Genomic DNA, 20016 nt, shown 5'->3' on the forward strand with positions numbered 1-20016 from the left:
TCATTGCTTCTGGACACTCGTAGCTATGAAGTTCAGGATTTTTATATTGTTAGAGATGTTTCTGTGTGTTCACAGAGCATTGCTGGCTCTTTATACCATTTTGTTAGCATGAATCAGCCCTAACTTAGAGAGAGGGCATCATATCAGGTTTTCTATTTGTGTTGGAGCCAAGCAGAGTTTTTTGTGGTAGGCTAATGATACACATATCTATTTATTAGCAAGTGAAATGTTTATTTCCAAGGATAGCTTGTCACCCAGGAACTCAAACTTCACCTATGTACACTGTTGAATGTTGCCTAATACTCAGTCCAAAAAATTTATTCTCTGAATTACAGCCTCCTGTATTTTGTTCCTTTTTTCCTGTGTGGAGGATATTGATGTTTGGGCATGGATTTACAATCGTAGAATCATAGAATCTTCTCCCCTAAACCATGACCCCCAACACCACATCCAAAAAACCCTTAAACACATCCTGGGATGGTGACTCAACCAGCTCCGTGGGCAGCCTATTCCAGTGTCTGACCACTCTACCTGTGTTGTTTTTTTTTTTTCTCATCTCCAGTCTAAACCTACCCTTTCACAGCTTGAATCCATTCCCTCTTTTTCTGTCACTAATTACGTGAGAAGAGACCAGCACCAGCCTCTCTACAGTATACTTTCAGGTAGTTATAGAGAGCAATGAGGTCTCCCCTCAGCCTCCTTTTCCTAAATTCTCGTGGTAAATGATTTCTTAAAAAATATGAAAAAAAGACTAGTGTTCTGCCAGACAGAAATGCTCATTAAACAGGTGGGTGAAAGACGTTTCCTCTTTGCAAAAGGAAGGCATCTTCTAACTGTACAACAATTATGTAATATAGATGATGAGAGGGGTGTCTCCCAGCTGTGTTACTAACAAATAGCTGATTATACTGCTGAAATATGTTGCATGTTACTTTCTTTCTACATGTGCCTTCAATTAGGTTTGCAGAAATGTTTGTTTTCTAAGACCTTTTCAAATAGGATGTGTTACAACTTCTAGTGAGGCTGATGGGCCCTTGGTTTTCATGTGAAAAACTGCAGGTCCTCAAAACCACCATCTACCTCTTGATATAATCTGAAATTAAATCCTGTTGTAAACCTGTGTTTTAAAGAAACTCATACTAAGGTATCACGAAAGTTAGAAGATGCCTCGTGTTCTGAAAAGAGCTTTCATCAGAAAGTCACAAAAGAAGATGGTCATCCTCATGGGTTACTATTTCAAAGAAGTGAAAAAGAACTATTAATTTTTTTTTCTGGCACTCAGTTTGATTTTTTTGTTTTCTGGTATATGTTTTTTAAAGTTGTATAAATCTGATGTCCATATAAGCTAGATTTTCAGGATTTGAGAGTTACAAATCCTATCAGAATTACTAATCAACTTAGCAATGTTACTCCAGAATGCTTCCTTTGCAATTGATCTCAATTAACCAACTCTATGTCATAATTCATACCATAGCAATATAATTAATTTGATTATGGAACTTCTACTAAGGTGTTAAATCCCTGTTTAAGCTCATTATTGAGTTTTAGAGGTCTTTAGTGAATTTTAGATCAGGTTCATTATGACCAGATTTTCACTTTTTTTTTTTTTTTTTTTTTTATTACTACTGCATGTTCAGCATCTCCAGAACTGGTGTTGTGAACAAATATTAAGAAAAATGAAATGTAGAGGAAAAATTAAACAAATTCTACTAGTCATATATATTCTACTAGCTCATGACCTATTGATGAACACTTGCTTTTTCCCTTTACTTGCAAAGATTAATATGTTATAAATGTTATATATATATATATATGTTATATAATGTTATAAATTAATGTCACAACCCTTGTTTGATTTTTAATTAAATTGCATGTACTTGAAGAAGGACTGAAGCAAAATTATTTGAATTGTGGCACAGTCCAGTATATTAATATTTTTACAAGCCAAAATTTGCATCTTGTGAATGATTATTTTGGGAAATTGTGTGTATGGTTGCTGCTGGATTTCACTAATTTTCAGTTTGTCTCCCAGGTTTACAGAGGACAATTAAATGTTGCCAAATAGTTTACACATTTTTTTTTTTTTTTTTAATTCTGAAGAAATGAGCTGAAATTGTTCTTTTAGAAGTGGATATTTCATTGAATTAAGTAACAGGTCTAGAAATGGGGCCAAAATTCGTGTCTAACCCAGAATGGCCCTCAGCCTCACAATTATTGTCTTATTTAGGGTTTTTTGGTTCTTCTCTCTAGTAAGAAGCACAACTTTATAGAAATGTAGGCACCTTCACCTAGATTAGTTGGTAAGGCAGTGGATGAAATGGGGCCCTGAGGCACCAGGGAGTGCCTCTCCTTTTGATGCAGGGACTGTTGAGTCACTGCTCCCTATCACAGGGACATGAGTCACCAAGCTCTTATGCAAAGTCAGATGATTCCAGAGGCTATGTTTAAAAGACAACTGGTAGTTGCACCTGTGTCTTTGTGTTTGTTGTCGTTTGGACTGGGGGGTTATTGTTGCATGGTTTGGTTTTGTTTCTGTTTTGTTTTGGGTTTTTTTTTAAATTAGGCTTTAGGCAAAGAAATGAAAACTTCTGGATCTTGATCAAGCTTACATTGGAGGCAGGCACTGAGGTTTCTTGGACTGCAGTACTTCTGGACACACCCAGAAGGAGAACTTTCAAGTTTTCAAAGCATTTAAAGTAATACAGGGAGGCACCTTCAGGGTTAGGTGGAATAAATTGCAATTTTTGTTTTACTGCAACTGTTTGCTCTGTGTAAGCATCAGAACTTTTAATCAGATCTCATGCTGGATTTCTCTGTCATGCAGCTTTCAGAGATGAGTGTATCTTTTAATGTCATTTATGAATATCTGAAGAAACTAAAACTCGGTGATAGGTGTCAACAGCTGTAGTTCAAGCTGTTTCATATATGCTTAAATTATATAGCTAGAGAAACCTGGTGCACTGTGAGGTGCTATATCAATTGTAGTGGATTTTGGCTGTAATCTAAAGGATTTGCTTTGAACATTATTTTTATAGATGTGAGCAACTAGACTGATAGATAACATATACCTTACCAATGTGCGAGGCAATGGATTAAAATGCAATGTTAAAGGGTATAATCTTTTTTTTCTTTAAGTATTTGTAAATAGTATTTTTTTTTCCTGTAAATAGTATAAAAAGAGAGCTTTGCACATCAGTGGAAACATGACTTTTGGAATGATCCTCAAGTTTCAAAGCTACTTCAAGTTGTCATTGTCAGTAGCTGGCCAGAGACATAATGTAACCAGGAAGATAAATACTGGAGGAAATTTAAGTTGGCTTGCTATATATTTAAGTCAAGATAAAAGAGGCTAAAAGCTCAGAGCAAATCAGAACTAGGTTCATAGAATCATAGGAAGTTAGGGGTTGGAAGGGACCTCAAAAAATCATCTAGTTCAACCCCTCCCTGCCAAAGCAGGGTCACTTATAGCAGGTCACACACGTCCAGGAACAGTTTGGCTTTAAATGTCTCCAAGGAAGGAGACTCCACAACCTCCCTGAGCAGCCTGTTCCAGTGCCCTGGTTCTGTTAGTATATGTTTCTACATAATGTCTCATATCCTTGGTGTGAATTAAAATAGAGGGTCTTGGAATGTTTCAGTAGATACTGTCCATGTGCACATGTTAAGAAATTTCTCTTACAGTTAGTACATAGATGAATATGGACATATGTGAGTTGACAGGATTTACAAGAAGTATGGATTGATGCTTAAATGACATTGGAATTCATGAAAGTGAAATGCCATCCACTCACAATGCACAAAGAGTATAGTCACATGAAAAATTGCATGAGTGGTCCCATGATATTTAAGAAGTTAGGATTGCTAATTCATTGACTTTCTGAAAATTTTCAAACTGCTTTGCAGGAAGGCATTTCTTTAAATTAATTAGCCAAGGAGGAAATCTCACTGTTGCCTTTGCAGTAGAATTTCTTACTCTTTTCTTAAATTTCTGTATAGTCTTTGTGGTATCTGTCCTGATAATTCTTTGTATTGGGTTATTTAGCTCTTTGAGAAATCTTAATGTGTCCATTTCAGCAAATTTCTGGCATTATCTAAGACCCCACTAAATTTTTTTTTCTCAGTTATTGTTGTTACTCATGTCTGACTACAAGTGGGCTGCTAGGCAGAGATAATGATTAAGGAGACTCTGCAGGTAATGTTGAGAGTGTCAGAGTAAATTCCAGTAAATACCAAGATAAAGGATGGTTATGATTAGCTCATAACTTGATAGTATAACTGCTGAGACTCGAAGGAGCTGTTTGAAGGTGTTAGGATCACTTATTTGCAGTGTTAAAGGGGGGGTACTTTAATCAGGGTTATTTTCTGTGGTACGAAACACCTCTCCCTTTGACTGTCATGCCATGGTTGTTCTAGAGAGGAGGTTTGAGTTTTGTTCCATCCTGCATGGAGGGGTTGGTTGGTTGGTTTTCAGGGGAGACCAGGGGGTTGTTGTTTTTTCTTCCTTATCTAATTTCACAGATTTTTTTTTTCCTCCTCCCATTTGGAGGTGAAGTGGGAAGGGTTGCTGAAATGTCAAATATTTTAATGCAGTGGAGAAAGTTTTGCTAAGTCTGCTAAAGTAGAAGAGTGTGGGTTATTCCAGTTGAGATATTCTGCTGTAAATAGGGTTACTAGGAAGTCTTTTGCTACATAGTTTTGTAGTGCTTTTAAGCATCCCGTGGAAAGGTTATTTGACTTTCACATTTGCAAGTCTTACTGCAGTGATTAGCACATAGTACAGTTATTGGGCTTTTGGAAGTTTCCATGCCAAAATTCATGTTATTTAATCCTGGTTTTAACTGTATAGCCATTTCAGGTATTCATTTTGCCCTGGGTCGTCTGGATGGAAAATGATTTTCATGGTTGCACATTTTCATATCAAAAACACCACTGCCAAAATGACATTTCTTTCAATAGGCTGTAAGCACCTAAACACTAAAGAGCTTGTTTTCAAAATTATTTCAGTCGCTTAGATACTTAACAGTTTTTACACTGTGTGCTGCAGATGATATTTCAAAAGAAATGCATCTGTGAGTTGCAGTAAGAAGTGTTTTGAAAAAGGCATTGAAATACTGTTGAAAGTTGAGTTTGTAATGCAGCCTGCCATTGACAATGATGATACAGATGAACTGAAAAAATGGAAAACATATGCATGGACATTAAGCACTCTTTTAAAGAACAACCTTCAGAAACACCAGAGGTCCTTCCCCTGCTTCTTCATAAAACTAGATCTATAATAGTATCTTCTTTGCTTTGCAAATGAGGTGCCACTTGCTAAGTGGATTAGGGGAGTGCACATTTCTTTTTCTGTGAGTTTATCTGTAACAATGTTCTGCTGCAGCTGGGTCCCTCTGTACAAGGATATTGGATGAAAAGAGTATTGTGGTGTGAAAAAAAACTGAAAGAAAATACATCTGGAAAAAAAAAAGATTGATAAGGACTTGAAACTATGTTACTTACGGTCCATGTTACACGCATATTCTGTTTTCAAGAAGCATTATAAAGACTGTTGCCTCAGTATTTCTGTTACTAAATAATTTCCAAGGGAATCTGTCTAGGTGCTTTCTGTCCTGTATATTTGTCCTTGCCTAACACTTAAAGGAATGTAGCTTTTTTTAAAAATATTTTTCTGAGAAAATTTACTGACAACCATGGAACTGCAGAAAAAAAAAGGATGAAGTTTAGCTGAGCCCTAATGCTTTCTTCCTCATGACTAACTCAAACCTGTTATGTGCAGAACCTCAATCACAATACTTTTCCAAGTATTCAATTTTAATGCTTTCTATGTAAAAAACCCTAAGCCATTGAACAATTAACAGTTAAAACAGAGAAATTTTCTTTTTGAGGTTTTTGATATTGTTTTTTAACTTTGTAAAACAAAATTGTGGTTCTTTGCTTTTTATTTGGGGGTGGGGAATGTTTAGCTTGTTCATACACCTTCAAACAGTCCACATTTTCTAACCACAGGATCTCTACTTTATCTAACTGCACATTTTTAAAGTTTTTACAAGTCTTGTCCTTTTTAATTTAATTATCTGTCTGCCTGACAGAATTTGAGAGCTCTTTATCTATGAACAGCCAAGTTCTCTTGTTTCTGTTCACTCCACTGCATTTCAATCCACTTGCAAATGGCAAGATACAGATGGCAATTGACCAAGCTCTGAATTGTATGGATTTAGGCACAGCCTTAGTATTGTTTTATATCCTCTTATCTTCCCTCCTTACCCCTACTTTCTGTCCCCCTTGTTTTATATTGTATTTCCCTACTGCAAGGATCTCTTTCCTGTCTCAAAATTCTGGTGCAACATTTTTGGTGTCCAATATATGATTGCGAATTTACCAAAATAAGAAGTGCCCAGCTGTCTAAGCATTGGAGAGTTATTTCCAAATGAATGAGAGTGTACCTAGCTAATCACCCTCTCAAGGGCTGGTAGGGCTTATTCATTTGCAGTAGTTATGATGCAATGACAGTATTTAGAAATAATGATTATTTGAATTTGTATTCAGAATGCTGTTTAACCCCCGATTTCCTCCATGGCTGTGGGAAAGGCATTTAACTAAAGTTTGACTGGGTTTGCCATCTGTAATAGAGAGAACAACACTGCTTATTTTTTTTTTCTGTAAACTGTACAAGCACTTGCAACAGAATCACCATTGCATTGTTCACAAAATGGAGAGTGTATTCATAATAGTATTATGCAATAGAAATTGGCAGCCCGGTTTCAGTTCTATGAATTCTGTGAACACAAGACTTGAAATAAAACCATTTACTTTAAGTGACATACCAAGAATGTGAAATAAAAAGGCAAGTTAATTTAACATCAATTTTGCATCCTTGGGAATCAAATTAAGATTTTGCATCCCATAGTCTTTCAGCAAAGCACCCTGGCACTGATGAAGTGTAGTTGCAAAAAATGTGTCCAGTCTGTGCATGTAACGTACCCTGGATTTCCAGTTTGAATTGCTCTCAAGTCCCAGGAACTGAGGTAGAGATTACTAATGTAGGTCTGTATATTTTCACAGACATCCTTGAAAATAGTGACTAAGCAGTATAAATTATTTTTCTCTTTTCTTTCTATAGGATTTGAGTGTGATCGGCATTGTGCTCTACCACAGTAAATAGGTAATTTTCACTTCAAGACACCTTGCATTAAAGGATCATGGTAGAAAGTTTAATAGTTTCTTTGAGGTAAGTGATACAATAACACATTAAAAATATTAATTAATAAGCTCTTAACACGCTGCAGTAAATACCATGTTGGTTGTCTCTTGCTTTGGTGTTATAAGTGTTCGTATCATAGGAGGAAAAGTAAAAATCTTATCCAAAGACCAAATAATCAAACACATGCATACCAGACATAGCATTCTTTGGTGATAGTAAGAAAAGAGAGTTCTCAAGTGTTTGTTTATGCTTAGAGCATCTGCTAGTGTATGCCAATGCCTTGGCATGTGTTATTGGAAAGTTTTTTGATTTGAGAGGGTTTTTTTTGTTTGTTTTTGTTTGTTTTTTGTTGAGGCTGTGCCACTACAGTCACTGGGCTTAAATTACTGATTTCCGTGTTTTAGTACCTGTGCTGGAATTCATTCAGGGATTTATATTATACATTCCTGAAACAGTTTGCCAGTAGGTAAACATAGGAAAAATCTTTCAAGCTGCTTTACTGACAAAAGAAACATTCAGCTATTTCTAAGCTGGTCTGTAGTTGGGCAAGCAGATTCAGAGACAACAGACAGCTGTGGTGCTACAGGAACAAAATTTGACTTCCTGCAAGGAATAGGAGCTGCATAACCTTTCATTTGTATGGAAATAATGTCAATCACACCTCCCTTCTGTGAATTTCAGACATCAATCTTTGAATTGCAATTCTGACACCCTCCGACTGTGCCAGGGCAGATTCCACATCTAAGTGGGTCTGTCACATGTTACTGACACTACCTGCTATCTTTTCTGTTGAAATTTCTCCCTGCACAGATTCTCCCAAGCTGTCCCAGACTTAGACTGTTCTGCAGACTTTTGTTTGGGAGGAAGTTTGGAATATGAGACAGGAACCATACTGCAATAGTAACTACTAATCATTTGGCTAAAATACTTCCACTCCTTTCTGGACAATCCACAATTGGCTGTGGTAGCCCTTCATAGAATACAACTACTAAGGAACAGCAGACATGCAAGAAATATATTTAGGTAGCCTCCAGCTTCATTCATTGAGAGCTAATATTGCAATGCCAGAGGAAGAACTCTGAGAGGTGTTTCTCAATAAAGTTAAATAGCAAACTTTTTCTTGCTGCTTCTACAGTAGAGCTGATAGCACTTCGCTTTGCTCTGTGTCTTCTAATTAAACAGAAATTGGTATAGCCAGTAAGAGAAAGTGGGCATGTTTGCTCTTTGCAACTGATATAGACTGACAGTGTAAAGCCTGACTTTGCTTCAGACTAAGTACTTGGCTTCAGTTAGTGTGAGCAAGATTCTTACAGAGGACAGAGTTAAACAGCCATCAATCAGCTGCAACTGGTACCTACCTGTTCATGTGTACTTGGTAAGTTTTGCATAATATTGAAGAGCTCTTGTTCTTTCATGTTTTCCTGCACAGTAAGAATACCTTAAACAAACCCATTGAAATTGGAACAGCTTATTTTCGTGACTTGGGAGACCTGATGTTAGTCAAGCATGACAAAAACCCCTCCATAACATTAAAGAAATTAAGTTGCAGCACACTGATTTGAAGCTAGAGGTTTACCTCAGGATAGCTTAAGTATTCGTGGCAGATTTCCTGTGTGTTAGAAATAGTATGGTGATACCATTGTTTCTGAGAGATCCAACTGCAGATACAGAAACAAAGTTATAACCTAGCTTCCTTGTCCCTGAGCATGTATATACAGATGGTCATTACAGTGCAGCCTAATTAAAGAATGGTCAGAAAAATCTTGGAACAGAGTAATCTGATATACACTAAAAGTTTGCATTTCAGAAGAAAAAACTTTAATCCACTCAGTAATTTGCTTTGAAGATTACTGTTCTCACTCAGTTCACAACTCACACCATGTACATGATTTCAGAAGAATTTGTGTTGAAATCTCTTGTCTTTCAGACTGACTAGAAAAACCTTGTCCTTTTGTTGAGCATGAAAACTTTCATTTCCTTATGCAAAGTCTGAACTTTCTTTCACATGGTCTGAGGGAGCAGAAGATAAGGGAGCAGGGAATGGGCAGGAAGATTCTGAAAAGGAAGCTATATTTAATTTGCAGAGGATGTAGACTGGGCTCTGCCTGCTAAGAAGCTTGTCGTATCTTCATTGAGAATAGTTAGTAGATCACTTGAGCACTTGAAAAGAGGATATGCAGATCTAATAAAGGCATACTTGATGCTGCCATTTTGCACTTTGGTGGTCTGAGTTCTGCTTCTGTTTCTACTGTTAATTTCAGGTGTAGTTGGCAAATCAGTTTCTTCAGCCTTTGGCTTCCATCCATCACTGTTATTTGGCCTTGCTCTGAAACTGCACGTTTTTGCCTCTCACTGTGCTTCCTTTTTAGTGACTCCACTTTCAGCTCCCTCTTTGTATTTTGCTTTATCACAAATGATAGCTTTCTGAAACATTTTACTTCCCTCTAACAGACTTTTAAAGTCTTTCAAATATTTCTCTCTAAATATGACAATAAAGAAGAATTTTTTCTTGCGTTTGAATAGTTTATTGCTGAGAGAGAGAGAGGGGCATATTCTGTGGTGATGAGGTGATGATAGGCCATGTGCAATCAGTACTTACCTAATGGGTTCCTTTTGCAGTAGGTTAGCAATAACACACCCAAAAACTCAGAAAGATATAAAGTAGAGAAATATTTGTATTGGTTTTAATAAAACTCTTGCTATAAAAAACTCCACCTCTTTCTGTTTAGGAAAACGGTTTTCTGTTTTTCTGTTTTCTCTCTGAAAATACCTGAAACAATGAGAAACATTTAAAGGGTTACTGTGTAGGAAGCAGAGGAAGGAGCTGCAAGTAAGAAGCACAGCTGGATTTTGTCTGCTCCATTAGTTTGCAGATAGATGTGTCCAAATCCATCAGTTTTACTTCTGCATTGAAATTCAACAAATCGTTAGCAGCTCTCCTCTTTACAGAGGGTCTGAAGCATACTTTTTGGAGACTGAAAAGTTGAACTGGTTATAATAAGGATAAAAACCCTATGTCTCATACCTTGCTGTGTTTTCTGATGAAGGGGCTTGCTAGAAGGCAGCAAACCAGGCCCCCCATGCAAATTATAGCAAACAAAAGACTGAGCTAACTGAGCCTAACTTGTAATGGGCTCCTAGGAGTAATTATGGTGGTGAGGCTTGACAGAACAAAGTTTATTTGGGCTTAGTTCCCATCCTGACTCCTTTCAGATTGAAGATGTGGGGAGTGGGGTGATGCTTGGTTGCTTATCCTAAGTCTCTGGTGAGCTGTGTCCACCCCTTTCCATCTTCTATGGCCATTAGGTTATTCAATTTCCACAAGTGTTAGACAGCTGGCATATAGCTGATTTTCTGCCATATCATGATGATTCTTTGCATGTGTCCTGTGTTCTGGAGCATTCATCTGCAAAATGGGAAGCTAGAAACAGACTTAATCCAGAGATGGGTGAATTCTTGCTTAGCATTTTAGAAAGCTTGCTAAGTGTACGTCATATTACACCAAATGCTGAGGTGTTGAAATATGCGCTGCCAAAAACATTTTAATTTAAGCAGTTATGTGAAATGCTATCAGTGGCTTCTACTTGGTGCACTTTTGCTTTATAGATAAATGTATGTATGTGGTACAGCCTGTTGTGAAGTGAATGTCATAACAACGTTTCATACAGTGTAGTGAGTCTGCTTTGGTTAGCAATGGTATTCAAGTGTCCATATAAGTTGTTGCAGTATGAAGCCATGTAATAGGTTGTAGTTACGTTGTTTATGTTGCTGTTGATTATATCTTCTGTTTCTCTATTTGCTTTTTCAGACTTATTGGTTCCCTGGCAGTGCTGGGATTTCAGTTTGTCATCCCACAGCCTTCAATTGAACACAGAAAGGTAAGCATTAGAAACATGAAGATTTTGTAGGTAAATTTAGACAATATTAGGGTAACACTCATAAAGCAATAGTGTCTAGAGAAAGATCAGTGAATAATGGTGCTTTTGTGTGCTGTTTGTTTTTTTTTTTTAATGCAAATATATAGTTGGTTAAAAGAGGGAAATGGTTAATTAGCTGAGTGTTATAATTAAAGAAACTGTATGGAGTCCTATAGGTTCATGTCGGATCATTTAAAATAGGTTCATGTCAGCTTATTAAAGCTTTGTAGCATTTTCATCATGAAAGATAAAGGGGAAGAATTCATGTCCATGGAATATGGGATTATTAGCAGAAGCGTGCAGTTGCTTATAGGTAGCTTTTGTCTTGCTGAAATGGAGAAGTCTGAAACAGAAGTTGGACCCAAACCACACTCTGCTGCTAGATTTAAATTGCTAGAAACTGCTGTACTTTCCTGATGTGTTCTTCTGAGTGGGTTGCTCACCATAGACACTGCTATCTCTAAGAAGGCTTGCAGCCTGCACTCCTTCCATCCTGCTCAGCATTTGCAAGGTTTCCTCTGGAAAATTTAGGTTTTTGCACTGCCCTTGAGGAAAGTAATTGGCAATTTGGAGAGAAATGGAGGGCAGCAGTGGTTATCCTCAAGAGGTTTTAAAATCTTACTTCTGAGAGAAGTTTGAATGAATACAGGTTTGTTTAGTCTAAAGATTAGAAGACTGATAGGGGAGACAAATACAACCTGCAGTTATTTCCAATTGCAAGAGAAGGCTTTGCTTTCTGTCAGATAAGAGGAAATGGATTTAATATGGGGCAAGGGGGACTTAGGTTTGATGTTAGAAAGCACTTCTCATGGCAAAGATAGAATAGAAGAAGAATAGATCATACTGATTGGATAGAATTTGGAATTTCCATGATGAAGCCCCCTGTGAATGTGTTGGACAAGTGCTTGTCAGAATTAATGTGTTGCTGATTCTATCAGAGCCCTGAGGGGGGACCCCCTTGAGTGAAGTTCTTTCTGTGGACTGTGAGAATTGATATTCTCATTCATAATTGGTATTAAAACACAACCAGTTGATTGGTAAAGGTATCAAATAACCTGTTTAAAAAAAACCGACTTTGTTTTTGTACTATGGATTTTTACTAGTAATGCAAGGTGCATATGTATTTTTAAACTGTACTTATACTGTATTTAAAGGAGATAAAATACAAGTTTGTAGGGTTAGTTTTTATATGCATATGCTACTTATCTTTAGGGTAAAAAATTATTATTATACTCTGTAGGTATGCAACTTGAAGCCATCAGGTCATAGTTCCCGAAGAACATAGCTTTCATATTTATCTCCTTTTATATAGCCTGATTGTAAGACAAGTTAAATAAGGTCAGTAATGATGCAGCCTGAAACTGGCACAGTCCAGTCTGCAGCATTTCTCAAACTGCCAAGTGCTTTATTCTAAACCTGAGCAGAACACAGTATTTTTCCCTAATGTAGATCTCTTCTATTTTGTTGTGCTGTTGAAATGATCATGCTTTGTTTTCAGTACTCTCATTAGACATTCTTTTGTAACATTGACAGAGGAGAGATGCTGCAATTCAGGCCTTAGGGAGTAAAAAAAGTCTACTAACTAAAATAGAGTAAGTCAGAGAAACAGTTACTTCATTCTGTGAAACTCTGGAATTAATTTTGATAAAATCAAATTCTTTGTTTTCAGTTGAATAAGAAATGTCATAGGTCTGGAGTGCCTTCTGTACTAGTTAAAGAGACTGAATGCATGGCACTAAGGGGCATGGTAACCACCTTGGAGCTGTTCTTTTTGCTGAAAACAAGAGAAGCAGGAGTTTCCTAGTGACAGTCTCATACAAGCTCCAAGGCTTTCTGTCATTCTTAGCCCTTACACTATGGGAGAGGATTCTGTTTATACCAAACTGTGCTTAGACTGGACATCCGTATTTATTAAACTTTTCAGAAACTTTCTGACCTACCTAGCAACTCCAGACAAGAGGGGCTGTTAGTAGCTCTGAAGGCCAAGTCAGACACGTTTCTAACTGAATGGGAATTCTCAGCTTTGTAGCTCTAAAAGTTGTTCCCTTTCGTTTTATGCATTAACCTGGATATGTGTGTGCTGGCATTCCCAGCCAGCACCTCCTGTGTATTTCAGCATGGATATCCCTGCTGTTTGGTTTTGCAGGAAGAAAATGAGAGGAGAATGGAAGGATTTGATGAACAATGTCATTTTAACGATGTAGTGAATAACAAAAAAGGTGTTTGGAAACTCTTGTATTTACACTCAGAGAGTACAGTATGTGGAAACTGTGAAACTAGAGCTGAATTCTATTAAAACATTAGCTTATACCCCAGTGTGTATTTATTAGATTACTTACCCCAATGTGTGTTTGTTTTGCAGCTTAAAGTTAAGCATGTGTGTGATTGATCCTTGAACATGCAGTGTTGGAGAGCATTTGGATTCTGTCTTTTTCACCCTGCATATAGTTATTTTTGCTTTGAAAGCTACGGACAGGCAAAAAAATATCAGAGAATTGGACCTGGGTATTTGACTGAGCAATTAATTTAAATATTTCCAAATATTCTAGACTCTTTCTTACACTAGAAGTTTAGCAAAAATGAAGTAAAACACAGGGTAATCCCCAAAGCAGTTAACGGAAAGCCAGTTGTAACTGCCAGTGGATGCCCACAGTTCAACAGAGATGTTGTTTTTTCAGGACTTGAGAACACTTAAAAACATCAATAAATAATATTTTATGTTAGTTTTAAGATCTTGCTAGATTTGGATCTTTTGTTTCTTGTTTTTCTGAAACTCATGTTTCAGAGAGACTGATACCGTGTAGATGTTGGAAAGAAATTCTACTTGTAGTTTTCCAACTCTCATAAGAGTTTTTACTTAGCTTCAGTATATTAAAGCTACTTGAAGTACCATCTAGCTATTCTTGGCTTATTGACATATGTTTAGGACTTTAATGTGAAAAAGGACTTGATGTTACAAAGGAGCAATTAAGAAAAAAAAAAAGAGGGAGGAAATGTCATCAATAAAATCTGGAATAGCAGAGCTCAGCAGGCTTCTGTCCTCAGATACACACAAAAATCCATTTCTGGCATGACATTCTGGGGACTCTTAAATAGAAGAATGCAACGAATTACTTCCATAGCAGGGAAGTGCAGATGGTGGAACTGGAGGGATGAGAGGACCAAATGGGAATTTGTACACACACACACACCCTCATTTGCAGATTATTCTGTAACTTGTCTGCTTTGAGGACCACCTCTCTCCATCCCTGATTAGTTACAGTACTATTCAATTTCTTCTTCTTTCTCTCCTTATTCTGGGAAGACTTAAGCTTATTAAAGTAAAAATGTTTTTAACATTAGCTATTAAGAAGGTACTTTTTTGAGGGAAAAACTTTAACTGAAAAATGTTTTCTGTTTTTCAGTTCCAAAATTGTAAAATCTAAAAGCAAAGTCAGAATTGACCAGTACAGAATTTCTACTTTCAGAAATACCTGAATACATGATTTTTATATACAAGTAGCTTTGGTACTTACTTTAAATAATGCTGTCTTTCCTGTCAGAAGTCCACAAAAACTGAAAACACCTTTATATCTTCCTACAGCTGATTCTAGGGTATTGCTCTGATTGTTAATCTTATCTCTGTAAATAGCACAGGTTTGAACAGTAATACAGATACATTAGATATGGCATATTCAATAGACAGAACTAAATGATTTATTGAATAAATATTATTTAACCTTATCTGGTAAGTGACATACTGTGATTAACAGCAATTTAAACTACAAAACACTACAGTCCTTTTCCCAGACAGCCACTGGAGTCTGCATTCCCAATGCTTCAGAAGTCATTCCTAGGTGGATTTTTAACTAATCATATATCACTGTAAGCTGAAGTTATATTTATGCTTTATTTATTTTAGTGAAATTGGTAACTTAAGTCAGCAGTAAAATTTGTCCAAATAAAATTTCTGACATAAGTAGTGCTTTGCTTTAACATCTTGCTTCTGTTATGACAGCAAATACTAGCATTAAAGCAACCAAGATGCTTTGGATCTATGCATATATTTTTGTCACTTTTTTGCAGGTTAGACTTAAATGGAGGTGCAGTATCTTAAACTAATTTTCAATGTATGGAAGAAGGCTCAGGATTTATTTTTATAAGCATTTCATTGGGTCACTACAGTACTGTTAAATTTTAAGCTTGTCTAGGTTTAATGTTTCTTTATGTTGGCTCTAAATTAAAGAAGAAATAAGCTAGGTGTTACCTCCTGCTATCAGACTCACACTGTTTCTATGCAAAGCAGGTGTGTATCAAATTAGTGTAACTGTTCCCCACCAAATTTGGAGACAAATATTCTTGAAGATATGTTTTGATGGTGTATTTTGTTTTGTTATTTTTCTTTTTTCTTCTGTGTCTCTTGTGTTAGACTTGAATATGCTTGTTGAGGGGTCCTCACTGCTAAGTGAGAGGAAATGAGGTACAGAACCAGGAACAGAAGCTGAGGGAAAAGAGGGGAACAGGCAGAAAGGAAAGGTGGGCAAGATCCCTTGCTTGGTCATGGTGAGCTGTTGGAGCAGTTCAGGGAATTGAGGAAATGTAGCCTGGGTAGCAATGCAGTAAAATGGCCAAAAGCCATTATTACACAAATAGCAGTTCTGTTAATAAAAGGGAATTGCTATAATCAATGCATACTTCAGAGTAGCTTTCCCATCTGTAGTATACTGGGTTTTGAAGGGGTGAGTTTTTTCTGGTTTGATTGGATGTCTGGCTTTATTTCTTTTTTCTTTTCACTAGACATAAGTTTTTGTTACTTCTAGTAGAAGTAATTGCTGAGTTACTTCTGTTTCCCTTTTTCTGCTTAAATCCACCACAAAACAGCCCTGTTGACTGTTTTGACAGACTACATGAAATTGATTTAGGATCTTCTCTGAAGTTCTTTTAAACAAATTAATCTGTCAGAGTAATCTGTGGGTTGACTGAGGATCTGTGCACTTTCCATTTGCTTCAGGATGATTAAAAATACTGCACCTTCCCTGCTTGTCTGCACTGATGCTCCTATCTAGAATTTTCAAATTGTTTAACATCTACTTGTTTGCTGCAGGATAGAGCTCATGGGCAGTCCTGTACCTCCCTGAAGTGTGTCCTAGGAATGGAACATTTATTTATATGCAACAAGTAAAATGAAATGCTAAGACTTGAGGAATTCTGGCATATTCTTAGACTAATGGACAGCTTTATTTGAAGGGCAAAGCAAAGGAGAATACTTTTGGTTCTGCTCTCCTCTGTCTTTGAGAAAGTAAAAAAATAGGTCACTGATTTATTTTCCTCTTTCTGTCTTTCCATCTTTACTTTCCATGGCAATCTTGCTTGCTTGCTTGCTTCAGTTCACTCCACTACTGCAAAGGGTTCACCATTGCTCTAGCAGTGGTTCAGCTGGGCTGTAGAAACAGGATGATAAAGATGCAATTGGGAAGATAGAAGGAGAGTTTACAGAGAGGGTGATAACTTTAAGAGTACTATTTCAAATGACAAAAATTCAGTTACTAAATCTGTGATACCATTTTTAGGATTCATGTAGGAAACTCAATAACTGTGATCCTGAATAACTGGTTACACTGATTTATATTGTCATAATGATGGTGAATGGCAGTGTTTCTTCATTTATATTGGTCTTTTACTCTACCACACCCCATAAAAGTCACTATTCCATTATCTGGTAAGGATGCAGCTACCTAATTAATCTGAACACACTGTAATAGAGTAACAGGTGAAGCATGAAGCAAGTCTACTGTATCCTTGAAACATTGGAGGAAATTGGAGATAGACCAAGTACTTTATATTTAATCCTGGATTTTGGCCAAGACACCTAATAGTTCTAAGGAGTACCATGGGATCATCACCAGAGCTGGTCACTATGCTGAGAAGCAGGATGTAACAGAAGGCTGTGTTCTTCCTTGCAATCCAGGTAGAGTGAAGCTCTGTCCTAAGATAGCAGTGACTGAAATGTGTAAATTGTCAGGACTTGCTGAGCTGAAACTCAGCTCTTGCTAGGTGGATTACTACAAAGTTACTCTGATTCTGTCCTGCTGGGCTGCATACACTAAACTGAATTTTACTAGAGCAGTTTAGACAACACTTATCTGTGTACAGCTGCTGTGTACATGTGTTCCTTGCAACAAGTATTTGCAGGTGTCATTTTTTTTCCTTGTAATGTTTATCCTTTTTTATAACTACTGTCCATTTTTATTGTATTTTTATACACATTAATTCCATAAAACACTACCAGCTGAGATGCAGTTCATACTCCTCTTGCAGATTTCCACTGCTTGGTGTATCTGCTTGCCTTCAGCACAGTGGCTTGACATTAACTGTTGCATTTGTTGAAACTTTGGCAAAATAGTTGTTCTAGCTAATGATGTTGCTGCTCTAATTACAGCCATTTTTGTGAAATGGGAGACAAGATTTGTTCAACATATTTTAAACAACAGCTGAAAAAAATTGCTTGCTGTCTCTGCATTATTACCAATTTCCTGTCCATGAGGTTGTAGATAAAAATGGTTGGGGAATAAAATTCTTTGTTTGAGGAAAGGAGATTGGATAAGGATACATTATTTTATGCAAATATACTCTTAGAAAAATCACAACCAATGGTTTTGTTATTTTTAGTCTGTTTTATCATGGACCTCCAATTTAATGTTTCTAATTAAAAGATACTGACTTCTTTAAGCTTGGAGCATGAGGAGCTTAAAGCTCATTCTGTGTTTCCCTGGGAAAAATGAAAGGATCTTTGTTCCAGTTGGATTCCAGAGCAGGTGAACTTCCGAGGTCGTAGAAAAGCTTCTCATTTTCCTTCAAAGCAGTATTGTTGCATGCTAGTTCTGTCCCAGGCTTTGGATCAGAGCAATGATGAAGATGAGAAGCTTTTTGGGTTCACAGATGAGTTCTTCTGTTAGAGCATGTGGCTTTCTAGTTTAGGCCACCTTGTCCTCTCTGTTTCTGGGTTGATGGGTGGATGATTCATTGGGACACCTTGAGACATTCTGAATTAAAATCTATATTTCCATGGCAAATGGATTCCAAAGAATTTTTCTAAGTGTAGAAATACGATAGAACAGCAACAGCTTTGTCACAGCTGAAGATGACTGACTTGGAAAGGACCTAGGGTACTACAAGCTTGAGTGACCTAGGTCAGATGAAAGTCACTTAACAGTTAATGACTTAAGAGTTGATAATTGATGAGGAGAAAGTAGTTTAGTAAAATAAAGAAGCCTAATCAGTGATACAGTGAGAGCCTGATACTTGTCATCTTAACCTTACTATAAATCAGATTAGATCCTAGTCTAGATAAGGAGTGATTACATAGAGTTGGTAGAATTGAGGCCTAAGTCTCACAGAAAACCAGAAAGAAACATCTGCCTTACAACACTTGGCTCACAGAGTGCAACGGTTGTGGTCTTGGTGTGAAAAATATTATCCAAACTTAGAGGAAGCTTCAAGCTCCTTTGGCACAAAAATGGTTCTGAACTTTTTTCAGAGCTGTTTACTTTTTATTTTATTTAAATAATATTAAAGTTTCTTCAGATGTGGTCAAAGTTCGTTGAAGGGGCAGTTAAACTTTTCAGGCATTGTAAGTCCCTTCAGTGATTTGTGAACACAAAGGTCTTCTATTTCCATGCTTTTTAGCCCTTTAATCTTCACAGGCACAGATGTTCAGACAGAGGTTTTATACAAAGAATGGAAACCCAAATCATTTAAGCTGCTAATATTTACACTTGCCACATACTGTAAAATTCAAATGGTTTACTACATCCCTGATTAAAGGCTTCAAAATGCACTGAAGGATTAAAATAGCTGAGCATACTAACCAGGCAGACATGTACACATTGTGTCATGATGTTTTGCTTGGCCTCTGCTCCATTTTTCTGCTAGCCTTGAGATATCCAAGAAGTTATCTGCAAATTTTAGAGGTTTTTTGGTAGGTTGTTTTTTATCACACCACCGATGCTCCACATGTTTCTTGTAAGAGGCATAAAAAATATGGGTGTTGCAAATGAACATCTATAAAATGGACTGTAAAGACTTTCTGCTGGGAAATTGTCATGGATATATAGGAATGGCTTTTATGGAAAATCAGTTGAGCTAGTACTAGAAGAATATTCTTATAAGATGTCTAGGCTGGTGAAAGAATTAGACTGGATGTGTTTACAACACTGGCAGGGAAATACAATAATGTTACACTTGAACAGATTCTAAAACTAAACTATAATTTCCTCAGCCCATTCAAAATTTGGCATGCTCTGGTCTGAACTGCAGTTTAGTTCTAGTTTCTGTGAGTCTGCCTGCTCTTTTTTTTACACTCTTGAAGTTTTAAGAGGCCAAAGATTATTTTGTGGGTTTGATCATTGATCAGTTATATAATGAAATGGTGAATGTTCATGAATCATACTGTGTTCATCTTATGCTGAATATGACATATGTATTTTTAATAATAAAACACTATACTATTATCCTGGCTTTTTGAATCCTCAGTCAGGCTGAGTGTGGCTGTGGCAAAAGCTGCGACAGGCTGTGCTATAGCAAAATCTTCATTTTGTCAGAACTATAAAATAAAGGAGGTGCAGCCCTAGGGAAATGGAATAAATAAGAAGTGTTCATGTTTTCCAAGTGCCTTCAAACACTCTTATTAATGATGGGGACAGTTGGGTGTCATAGCATGGGTTATCATGTGTGGCATAATGAGAAGGACCTGAAAATGAAAATGAAAAAATGCCTGAAGGGTGTTGAGCTCTAGGATTAAAGCTTTTTGCTCTAGGAAGCATGACACAAATGTGATAGTAATAGCTTAAAATAAAATTAAAAAAAAAAAACATTCTGGCTTCTGTTAATTCCACTGTGATACTGGCATGTAAAGGTGAG

At 36.8% G+C, this 20016-nt stretch overlaps 1 protein-coding gene across 3 annotated transcripts in view; it reads left to right on the forward strand.

Annotated features, from left to right (window-relative positions):
- The window catches only part of THSD4 (thrombospondin type 1 domain containing 4), a 288268-nt gene that overhangs the window by 41041 nt on the left and 227211 nt on the right, over positions 1–20016 (forward strand). For all 3 annotated transcript variants that reach the window (XM_071755032.1, XM_071755030.1, XM_071755031.1), the window contains 2 exons: positions 7121–7228; positions 11010–11079. In XM_071755032.1, coding sequence (XP_071611133.1) covers positions 7200–7228; positions 11010–11079 — 99 coding nt within the window. In that variant the 5' untranslated portion in view covers positions 7121–7199. The remainder of the gene's footprint in view (positions 1–7120; positions 7229–11009; positions 11080–20016) is intronic.

The sequence above is a fragment of the Heliangelus exortis genome, chromosome 11, assembly GCF_036169615.1.
Source record: "Heliangelus exortis chromosome 11, bHelExo1.hap1, whole genome shotgun sequence".
Lineage (NCBI taxonomy): Eukaryota > Metazoa > Chordata > Aves > Apodiformes > Trochilidae > Heliangelus > Heliangelus exortis.